We start from the raw sequence: 11,174 nt of genomic DNA, 5'->3' as shown, positions 1-11,174 counted from the left end.
ACGTGCAGGCCCTGCCACCACTGCGTTGCTTCCCGGCAGGGGCCAGCCGCCATGCGGTAGCCACCAGCCACAGCTGCAGCGATGCTTCCCGGAGGGCTGGGTAATTTGCCTGCCCTGCTTTGCATGCCTGAGGCCACCCCGGGGGCAGGGGGACGCAGGGTGTGCAGCACGCCTGGTGTGGGGGGCACAGCCATGGCCCCCAACCCAAGGCAGGACAGGCAGGGGGGCAAAGCCACCCCCGGCCCAGCACACTGAGCACCCAACAGCCTCTCCGTGTCTGGAGGAAGGGAGGTGGGGGATGTGGGGATGGATCAGGACACCGGCTGTGGGAAGCTGCTTTATTTTGCTTTACACTTTTTGCCATTCCTGGAAACAAACAGCTGGAGGGGCCACTCTGACCTGCCTGCTGGGAAGCAGCCTCGGCCCCCTTGGCCCCCGTAGCCTCTGCCCCTCTCTGCCCTGCCAGGATGCTCCATGCCCCGGAGCTGCCTGCAACTCCCTGAGGAGCCGCTCCTTCCCCAGAGGGTCTCACGCTGTGGCTGCCAAGCCCAGCCTGCCCCTGAACTCATCCAACCGCCCTGAAACCTGGGGGGATGTTCATGCCTCAGTGTCACAAAGCAACCCCAGCCCCACTGGCTGGGACGGTGGCACTCGGGCCCCCTTCTGCTGCATGCAGCACTCGCGATCCCGTGGGCTGCAATCCCGTGCACGGAGGCTGAGCAGCTCCATCCCAATCCTGAGCCGCCTGCGGGCTGCGGTCCTGCACACCGAGGCTGAGCAGCTCCATCCCAGCAAGCCCCACGCATTAGCACCAGGTTGATTTATAGAAATCCGATGGCTGGGGCTGCCAGTGCCTCCTGCCAAACCTCATTAACGGCTGGCCTGGGAGCAAGGCAAACAGCTCGTGCAGCAACAAGGAAATCCTTGTTTAAGCATTTCTGGCCATGCAGGGCCCTTCCCCTCATGCCCAGGGGAGGAGGAGGGGGGGGGGGTGGTGATGGTGCAGGCCACAAGCCCCAAGCTGGCACCACCTTGGCAGCCACGAGGAAGGAGATGCAAGGGGACATAGTGGGGTCTGCACAGGGAGAGAGCCCCCAGGACGGGCTGTGAGCCGGGAGGGAGCGGGAAGCCACAGAGGCACGGTGGGGGGCAGAGGGCTCCCACGCTGCAGCACCGAGGTCTGCCCTCCTTGCACCACCACAGCAGCGCTACTAACCCATGGGGACACAGGGACACCAGGGTGCCAGCAATGGGTGACCAAGGGCTGGCTCAGAAGGGCACCGCTGCTCAGCTGACAGCTTCAGGCAGCCGAAGGGCTTCGTGGCTCACTCCTGCCCCTCTGTCTGGGGCCACCGGCTGGCCCCCTGTGCTGTGCCATGCCGTGCCATGCCGTGCCATGCCATGCCGTAGGGCACAGCTCTGCCAGGGCTGGCCGAGGCTGTCCCAGAGGGATTCGCCAGTCCACCCTGCGCAGAGCAGCCTGGAGGGAGCTGGGGTAGGATCCTGCCTGCCCCTCGGTGCCCCCTGCTCCCACCCACGCTGGGTTCCCAGCACAAAGCACTGTCTGTGGGCGCAGTGAGCTCTGGGCACACGGAGCTGCTGGGAGGCCGTGGGAGCTGGTGATGGCATGCCTGCCCCGCGGCAGGCATGGGGCACCAGCATGGCTGGCCCGCAGACCTGGCACCGGTGAGCTCCAAAGCAGCCTCAGCGACCTGCATCCGCCTGCCCCACATGTGGCTCAGGATCTATTTCATCATCTGGAGAAAAGCATTTACTGCCAATAAACGGGCTAATTAATTCTCCTCAAAGACCTCTCAATTATTCATCTCAGGCCACAGAGAAAACAATTACAGCACTTACCTCAGCCCTGGCTCGGCCAGTGCAGCAGCCAGCATGGGGCCACGGCTGGCGGCAGGCAGGGCACGGCCGGGGCTGGCCCGGCACAGCTGCCATCACAGAGCCCCAGCTCCCGGTGCCTGGCCAGCCCCGGCTTTGCCCACCCGGCAGGAGCAGCCCTGTGGAGCTCTGGGGAAGGGCTGCTGAGCTAGCAAAGCCACCCAGCCCAGAGCCATCACCAGCAGCAGTGCTCTCCCAGGGTGACCCCGAGAGCTTCTCCCAGCACTAGGGCTCAGGAGCAAGGGGACCTACCTGGCCTCCTGCACCGCTTCTTGCCGCAGGCGCGTCCCATGGGTCTAACCCCAATCTGCCCACGTGGAGCCAGAGCCGCTGCATCCCATCCACCGAGGACATGGGAGCAGTTTGCTCCCTCCTCACCACCCACCTGCAGTGGTCTCCTCTCCCCATCCTTGTCGAGCAGCCCAGCCGCCCTCCCCACCTCCACCCAAGGACACACACCTTCGAGCCGTGGCCAGACCCAGCCGTGGGTGCCCGCTGCAAGCAGGGGCTCAGGCTGCATGCCCCAAGAGCTGGTTCCCAGCACCGCCCAGCCCCGCGCAGCCCATTGCTCCTGCTGGGCTGGGGCTGGGCAGGACCCCATCCCACCTGAGGCCGCCCAGGGGCCAGGCTGTGCTGGGGTCCCCCTTGGAGAGGGGCTTTTTTCCCAGATGGTTCTCCAGCTCCTTGGCCGTTGGGATGCTCCTTCTGCCCCACAGTGGGGTTGAGCCCCTGCTCCCTCTGCATCAGCTGCACCTCGAGAAGGAAAACCCACTGCACTGCTGGCACTGTGAGCTTGGGGGTCCCTTCCCGTGGTCCGGCCGGACCACCCCCGCGCAGGATGTGGGCGCAAAAGCCTCCCGGGGCCGGGGTCCGTGTCAGCTCTCTCCCACCCACCTCCCCCGTGCACGGCGGGTCAGGCTGCTCTAGCACTGCCGTCCCGCCGCCCCCCGGGACCCCTCCCGGCCCCCCGGGGAGCGGGGGCATCGCTGACCCGGGGCGGGCGGCCGGAGCCCCCCCTGCGCGGCTCCGCGGGGCGCCCGGCCCCGGGCTCGGAGCCACCGGCCGGGGCAGCGCGGGGGGCCCCGGGCGGCGGCGGGACCGGGCCGGGAAGGGTTAAGGGCGGCCCGCGCCCCCCCGGCGGCCGAGGGGCGGGCCTGTCGGGAAGCCGGGATTTCTGCGGTGGTTTTACTGGAAAAGTTGTTGCCGGCGGAGGGAGGGGTCACCCGAGCAGCCCCGGCAGGTTGGGGACGGGGGGACCGGCCGGCACCGCACCTCCCGCCAGCTCCGCTCCGCTCCCGCGGGCCGGGCCGGCCGCAGCCCCGGGGACCGGCAGCATCCCCCGGGCTCCGGCTGCTCCGCCGGCCCCCGCGGGGCTCGCTGCCGGGACGCGGCACAAGCTCGCCCCGGCTGCCGGCCGGAGGCCTCCCCGGCACACCGCTCCCGCCGCTGGGGCGAGGGACGGCCCCGGCCAGCCCGGGGACCAGGGCCACCAGCTGCCGCCCGCCCGGGGGCTCTGCCCGCCGTGTCCCGTGCCGGTGCCCCGTGGGGAACAACCGGCCCCGGACCACAGCGACGGCAGTCGTGGCCAAAGCTCACTCAGTGCTCGCCAGCCCCGCCGGCCCTCCTCTGGGCAGTCCCACCCCATCTGGTTGGGGCGGCAGCGCCCACCGGGTGCGTCCCAACAGGGCCGTCGAGGGTTCGGTCTGGGCTCAGGCTCGTTCGGATGCCGTGTGTGTGAGCAGCCACCAGCACACGCCCCAGGTAGCCCGGGCCCAACACGTCAACGGCGCCTTTACACTGGAACAGCGGCAGGCTGGGGCCAGCAGAGAGGGCAGCGCCCGTCCCTCGGTGCCGCGTCCACCCCCAGCACGGCCTGGCACTGGTCGCGGCATGGCACGGCACGCTGGACGCCTGGCTGTGCCCCTGGCAGGCTGAGCCAGGAGCCCAGCACGTCCCAGCGCTTCCAGGCATCGCTCCATGTTTCCCGACAGTAGGAAATCACTTGGCTCCGCAGCTCCTACCCCTCCGGGGATGATTGATGGTGGCTCCCCCCTGCCTGGGTGGGAGCGGGGCCCTCCAAGCCGGCCAGCCCCAGCCCACAAGGACGAGCTATGGCAGCCCGCAGCGCAGGCAGCGCAGGCAGCGTGGCCGCGGTGCCAAAGCAGCCCAGCAGGAAAACACCCCCGAGCTCGTGGCAAGCACTTTGGGGTTGCTGCCAGGCCCCGCAGCCAGCCGCAGGCACCTGGCGCAAGACACCCAGGGCACCACCTGTGCCACCGGCACTCCCGTGCCCGCAGCCCCCACCCAGCCCAGCCTGCAGCCCGCCGGCTCTGCCGGGAGGCCGGGAGCAGAGTGCCAGCCGCCAGCCCTGACCCCAGGGCAGCCATGTGAGCCGGGGGGCAGGCGGCTCGGCCCCAGCGCGGCGAAGGCCGAGGACGCACGGCCACACCGGTGCTGGCCACCATGCCTCCCCCCGGCCCGCGGCCCCCTCCTGAGGAACCCGCAGAGGGGACGCGTGTCGAGGCTCAGCCCCAGGGCTGGGGGCCGGGACGTGCAGCTGGGCGAGCGGGCAGAGCCTGGCAGCGGCTGCTCGCAGGGCTGCCTGTGGGGCCGGGGGCAGGGGGAGCCCGGCCGGCTCCGGGAATCGCCCCGGCGGCTGCCAGGCCTGTGGCAGGGAGGGCGGGGGGGGGGAAACCCGATCCTCCCCGGCGGGACCTGGGCTCCGCTCCCCACTCCCGGCCAGGCCTCTGCTGCTAATTTTAGCCCTGGGGAGGCACCGCCGGAGCATGAGCTCAGCCCACCGCGGCTGCACGTTCGGTGGGGCCGGGAGCCGCCGGCGGCGCTGGCAGGTGGCGGCCGTGGGAGCCGTGGCACGGCGCGGCCCTGGGCGAGCCCCCAGGCGAGCCCCCCCAGCCGCTGGCCGAGCCCCCGCCGAGCCGCCGGCCAGGCGCCGGAGCTGCCATCCACTGCCCACACGCCTGCGGCCTTGGCTCGGCCAGCCCCACACGTGGCCACGAGCCCTCCCGCCGGCCCCAGTGCTGGCCCCACCGAGCCCCCACCATGGCCCTGCTGGGCCCTGTACGGTCGGGGGAGCTCGTGGGGTGTCGGCGGCGGGGGGAGACCCCTGAGGCGGTGGGGCTGGCAGGACGTGGGGCTCCACGGGGGACACCCTGCCACGCTGCAAGGTCCTGCAAAGGATGTGGCTGCCTCCCAGCGAAGGAGTCCCTGCGTGGCTGTGGACCCCAGGTCCTACCTGGGCTGGGGGGGGGCTGCACAGCGCAGAGCCCCGAGCCACCCCCTCAGGTCTCCGAAACCAGCGCTTGCAGGGGCTGAGACGAGAGGCACGGCCAAGACAGGTGCTCTCCCAACACCAGGAACGGTGCTGCAGCCAGCCCCGCGGGGCACCCCAGGGCCACCCGGCCACCCCTGCCCGGAGCAGCAGGAGCGGATGGGTGAGCAGCTGGGGAGGCCACAGCTGAGGGATGCTCCAGCCAGCTGGCCATTCCTGAGGGAGCAGAGAAAGTGGCTCTGGAGCCTGCCCTGCCCTAGGGCAGCTGCCTCAGACACAGTGGGGTCCCCAGCCCAGGGCCCAGCGGCTATACTCCCCCCCTTGCCCTTCACCTGCGGCGTGACCGGCCGGGCTGCCCAGCGCTTACTGGAAGAGGAAGCTGCTGGGAAGGCAGCGCGTGCAGCGGGGCAGCTTTGGGGAGGAGAGGCTCGGCTCAGCAGCAGGCAGAGCTCGGCTGTCCATGCTCCCAGGTCCAGGGCCAGTAACGGGAAGCGTCTGCTCTCAGTGACGGTAAATCAGATCGGGGAGATTAGAGGCCTTTTTGCCTAATCATGAGCAGCTTGAAGTTGGAGGACAAGTTCCTGGAACAAAGAGGAAATGGAGGCAGTAAATAAAGAAAAACTGTTAACATGTGGCCCTGTGTGTGAAAAACGTCTCTGTGAAGGACTGTTTATGGCTCACTCATCTGCAGGGCTGACAGAACAGGCTGCTGCGGGAGGTGGTGATGAGGCCCCGCGTGCAGGGGTGCAGGCAGGACGGCAGGCGTGCAGGCAGCCAGCCGGGGCAGCTGCGGGGGGCTCTCGGATCGGGGGGAGAGCTGGGGGGGGCTGAGGCCATGTTGTGGCACGTAGCAGAGGGAGGAAGATGGCAGCAGCATCGTGGGGGCCATGCCGCAGGCAGCTGGACGGGGCTGTCGGGGAGGCTGCGTGCACAGGGAGGCAGTGACATGGCACGTGCAGCAGGCGGGCAGGGGCCAGGCAGCATGTGGTCCCCAAGGGGAAGGAGGGCACCCGAATGCACCTGCCCCACTGCTCCCCTGGCAAGTGCCAGGAGAGGTGCCGAGTGCTGCAGAGCTGTGCCCCCCTCCCCGCCTGCAGCACGAGGGGGGCACAGCCCAGGCTTTCCCAGCAGAGCCCTGTGGCCATGGGCCGGGACTGCCCTATGGAGCATCACCAGCCTCCAGCTGGTCCAGCCCGACGGGCGAAGATGGGAGCTCTCACTGCTGTGCTGGGCACGTGCCCCCCTGCTCCGGGGGCAGCAGGGATTTCTGCCAGGATCCAGATGCCGGTGGGCCCCCTCCCCGGCGCAGGCAGAGAGCACCAAGAGCTGCGGAGCTGCCCACAGCCAACACCAGCACTGCTGCAAGACATGCCTGCCCGTGGTGCCACAGGACGGCGTGTCAGCTGTTTCCAGGGCAGGCGCAGCCTGGAAGAAGCCAGAGCCGATTCCCAGCAGCAAGGTCACCCCGCGCCGTCCCTGCCGGCAGCGGGAGCGGCGTGGTGGGAGCCATTGCTGTTCAGCACGAGGCGCCGTGGGCCCGCGGAAAGATTCGGGGATCCTCAGGGAGCCGCGGCCGAGTGGGCGCAGGCGGCTTCGTGCTGGCACTCCCTCCAGCAGCACGGCTGGGACGAGCAGAAGCTCCTGGCAAAGCGAGGGGCCGCGGGAGACCCGGGGCCCCGGGGCAGCACCCCCCCCCACGTCTCCCGCAGCCCCTCCGCCTCCCCCCACACCGTGGCTCGGGGACGCCGCGGGCGCAGGGCAGAGACAGGGAACGGGGAGCCCCGGGCCGCCCTCGGTGCCCACGCGGGAGCCGCCGCCCGCGACGGGGACCGGGGCCGGCCGGGCCGTCCCGATCCCGATCCCGATCCCGATCCCGATCCCGCCCCCGCCCCCGCCCGCCCCCGGGAGCCCTGGCGGCGGGGCGGTCCCGGCGGTCCCGGCGATGCTGGCGGCGCGGGGCGCGGGCGCGGCGCTGCGGCGGGGCCGGCTGCTCGCGGCGGGGGCCGGGGCCGGGGCGGTGCAGCCGCGGGGCCCCCCCCGCGCCGTGGACCTGCGGAGCGACACGGTGACCCGGCCCTGCGCGGGGATGCGCCGCGCCATGGCCCGCGCCGCCGTGGGCGACGACGACTACGGGGAGGACCCGGCGGTCAACGGTGGGCTGCGGGGACGGGCCCCCCGCGGCTCCGGGCCCGGCAGAGCCGGGGGGGGGGGCCACCCCACACCTCCCACCACGGTGGGGTCCCTGCCTGCAGCCTCCCCCAGCCCAGGGGGCGGCCGGGATGGGGACCCCAGAGGAGGACTTCTCCGGGGTGGGGGAGCTGGGGGTGGCTGCCTGGACCTGGGGAGTTCCCGACTGCGCCCCCCCGTGCCCACCCAGGGCCAGCAGACGCTCCCCCCCCCCCCTCAGGACTCCCGTGCTTCTCCCCCCTGCAGAGCTGCAGCGCCAGGCCGCAGGGATCCTGGGGATGGAGGAGGCTCTTTTTGTGCCCACTGCCACGATGGCAAACCTCATCGCCGGTGAGTGCCCGGGGCTGTGCCCAGCCCTCCCTCCCTCCCCCGGGTGGCCAGGTCGCAAACCGAGGGGCAGGTTTATGCCACCATCCCGTGGAGGGTGCGGAGGGCGAGAACAGCCCCGCTCCTCCCTGGGGTCCCAAGGAGAGCCCCACTTCTGCTCAGGAAGCTGCCTGGACAGCCACAGGGGAAAACTGTGGGCAGCAGGTCCTTTCTGACCCGGGTGCATCTCCTCACCCCCCTCCACCTCAAATTGGTAACAGCATGGCCCCGCTCAGCCCCCGAAGCTGCTCCCCGCTTCATGCTGCTGCTGAGCAACCCCCCCCCCCTTGGGTCCGCTCATCCCGGTCTCACGCTCGGCCTCCACTCTGCTCCATTAACCTTTACCCCGTTCGCTTTCCTGCCTTCCTGTGAGCGGGGGTCCACTGTGCGCTGCATGGGAGCATGGGCCCTGCTCCAGCCCCGGCCACGTGTATGCACCGGGTGTTGAGGCCGTGCCCCCCAGCTGCTCCCCCACCTCCAGCCGCTGCGGGCACCCCCTGGGCGACAGCCCCAGCACCGCCGGGGACAGAGCGGGTGCCCCGTGCCCGCAGGAGGCCGCGCCGCTGCTGCAACGCCGTGCTGCCTGCCCGGCCTTCGCGCGTTAGAGCCCCCCAAACTGCCCCAGCGCAGGCAGCCGGCGGGCTCCCCGGCTGAGCCTGCCTGCCCCCCCCCCGCACACGCTGCCCGCCGGGCGCTGGCCCCCTCCCTCACGGCCCCTCTCCCTCCCAGTGATGTGCCACTGCCAGCGCAGGGGGGCTCAGCTGCTCCTGGGCCGGGACTCCCACCTGCACCTCTACGAGCACGGCGGGGCCGCGCAGGTGGGTGCCGGGGGCGGGCGGGGGCCGGCGGCGCAGGCAGGGCCGGGAGGGCGGCTTGCTGCTGCCCTCCTCTGGCTGCGGGGGCCGGGCAGGGCGGAGGATCGATCCCTTGCTGGGCTGCGGCTGCGGCCGCAGAGGGCCGGGACCCCCGTGCACCGCCACCGTCCCCCGCCAGCTCTGCTCTTTGCCCTGCCCTGGGCGCAGGTCGCCGGGGTCCACTCCCAGGCGCTGCCGGACCTGCCAGACGGCACCTTCGACCTGGACCGGCTGGAGCTGACCGTCCGTGAGGCCCACGGCAGCCGGTACCACCCGCGCCCCGAGCTCATCTGCCTGGAGAACACGCACAGCTCGGCGGGGGGCCGGGTGCTGCCCCTCACCTACCTCCAGCAGGTAGGAGCCCACAGCCGGCCGCTGGCCGCAGCCCTGCCTGGGCGCAGGCAGCCGGACCCGGCAGGACGGCACCACGGGGACGCCAGGGCCTTGCCGAGGAGCTCAGAGCGTGGCTCATGTTGGTGCCGGCCGCCCCAGGGGTCCCTTCCAGCCCAGCTGCTCCTCTGCCTCCCCCCAGGTCCGTGGGCTTGCTGACCACTACGGAATGCAGGTGCACATGGACGGAGCGCGGCTGATGAATGCGGCGGTGGCCCAGGACGTGGACCCAGCTCGGATCACCCAGCACTGCGACTCCGTGTCCCTCTGCTTCTCCAAGGTGTGCTTGCATGGGGAGGGGGGCTCCCTGGGGCCAAACAGACCAGCACAAGACAGGGCCTCGCCCTTGTTCGGGGGCACTGGGCTGAGCCCCCACCTTGCAGGCTGGGGCATCCCTGGGCACGTCCCTGGGAGGGGCAGGGGCCGCTCCCCGGCACAGCTCGGGTCACCCCTCTGGTGGCTCCGCAGGGCCTGGGTGCCCCAGCCGGCGCGGTGCTGGCTGGACGCAGGGAGTTTGTCGCTGAGGCCTGGCGTGTGCGGAAGCTGCTGGGCGGGGGGATGCGGCAGGCAGGCGTGCTGGCAGCCGCTGCCCGCGTTGGACTGGAGCACGCGGAGGCGACGCTGCGCAGAGACCACAACAACGCCCGACGCTTTGCTGAAGGTATCTCGGGGTCCCTCGGCACACCGGGAGGTACAGGCGCCCACAGCCTAATGCCGCTCCCTCTGACCGGCTGTGCAGGCTTCCAGGCACTGCTGCGCAGCCAGGTCCTGCCCTGCCCGACAGCTCGGCGTGGGCCCAGCCTTATCCCCCACCCTCACCGCCGGCTGGGCTCACCGCACCCAGCACCAGCCAGCACTGCCAGGGGTGATAGCGGTGCGGGCACCTTCCCCGGGCAGCCGTGCTGGATCTCGAGGATGCTGCTGGGGTCCCTGCCTGGCTGGAGCGCCGGGACGATGCTGTGCCTGTCCCCGCGGTGCTCACAGTGACCCTGGTGCAGCACAGGGGGGAGGGCGAAGGGACCCTCCTTCAGCCAGGGTCTGGGGCAGGGCTTCGGCAGCCTCCTCTCCCGGGCAGCCGGCCACCGGGCTCACAGCCTACTGCCTCTGCCTCCCCCAGGCATCCAGGAGCTGAACTCACCCATCTGCTCTGTCAACCTTGCAGCGGTGGAGACAAACATCGTGATGGTGAGCATCAGGGGGGGCTGGCTGTCCCCCACAGAGCTCTGTGAGCACCTGCGGGCAGTGAGTGAGGAGGAGCTGGCCGAAACCGGCCAGGCTGTCAGTGTCCTGCTGTTCCCCTGGTCAGCACACACCGTGCGCGCGGTCTGGCACCGCGATGTGTCAGCCCGTGACACCGAGCTCGCAAAGAACAAGCTGGAGTTTGTGGCCAGGAAGTGCCAGGAGAAGCTGGCCCTGGGACTGCATCCGACTCCTCCGAGCGCAGGGGGAGCCTGAGCATCCTCCCAGCCCCAACCCCGGGGGCAGTTGCCTCCCCCTGGCTGCTGCAGGGAAGCTGGTGGGCTGCGGCAGAGTTGTGGTTTAACCCCAGCCAGCAGCTAAGCACCACGCAGCCATTCACTCGCTCCCTCCCCACCAAGTGGAATGGGGAGAGAATAGAAAAAAAAGTAAAACTCGTGTGTTGAGGTAAGAACAGTTTAATAGGACAGAAAGGAAGAAAATAATAACAATAATAACTAATAAAATGACAATAATAATAATAAAAAAAGGATTGGAATATACAAGTGATGCACAGTGCAATTGCTCACCACCCGCTGACCAACGCCCAGTTAGTTCCCGAGCGGCAATTCCCCCCAGCCCCACTCCCTGCAGTTCATATACTAGACATGAGGTCACATAGTACGGACTACCCCTTTGGCCAGTTTGGGTCAGCTGCCCTGGCTGTGTCCCCTCCCAACTTCTTGTGCCCCTCCAGCCTTCTTGCTGGCTGGGCATGAGAAGCTGAAAAAATCCTTGACTTAGTCTAAACACTACTTAGCAACAACTGAAAATATCAGTGTTATCAACGTTCTTCTCATACCGAACCCAAAGCATAGCACTGTACCAGCTACTAGGAAGACAATTAACTCTATCCCAGCTGAAACCAGGACAAGTGGCTATCCCAGCCCCGTCCTGGCAGCCAGCAGCAAAGGGGCTGGGACCAGCCACAGCGTGCTCCAGGCATGTTCCCAGCG

The 11,174-nt window shown here is 69.7% G+C and overlaps 1 protein-coding gene across 1 annotated transcript; it reads left to right on the top strand.

Annotated features, from left to right (window-relative positions):
* Positions 1 to 7,180: 7,180 nt before the first annotated feature.
* On the top strand, positions 7,181 to 10,717 carry LOC128151416 (uncharacterized). Its single transcript, XM_052808857.1, has 7 exons — positions 7,181 to 7,338; positions 7,619 to 7,702; positions 8,468 to 8,556; positions 8,761 to 8,946; positions 9,125 to 9,262; positions 9,451 to 9,643; positions 10,100 to 10,717. The coding sequence occupies exons 1-7, from the start codon at positions 7,272 to 7,274 to the stop codon at positions 10,435 to 10,437; spliced, it is 1,095 nt and encodes a 364-aa protein (XP_052664817.1). The 5' UTR covers positions 7,181 to 7,271; the 3' UTR covers positions 10,438 to 10,717.
* The last annotated feature ends 457 nt before the right edge of the window (positions 10,718 to 11,174 follow it).

This window comes from Harpia harpyja, chromosome 14 (assembly GCF_026419915.1).
Source record: "Harpia harpyja isolate bHarHar1 chromosome 14, bHarHar1 primary haplotype, whole genome shotgun sequence".
In the NCBI taxonomy this organism is placed as follows: domain Eukaryota; kingdom Metazoa; phylum Chordata; class Aves; order Accipitriformes; family Accipitridae; genus Harpia; species Harpia harpyja.
This window is presented reverse-complemented; position numbering and strand designations above follow the sequence as displayed.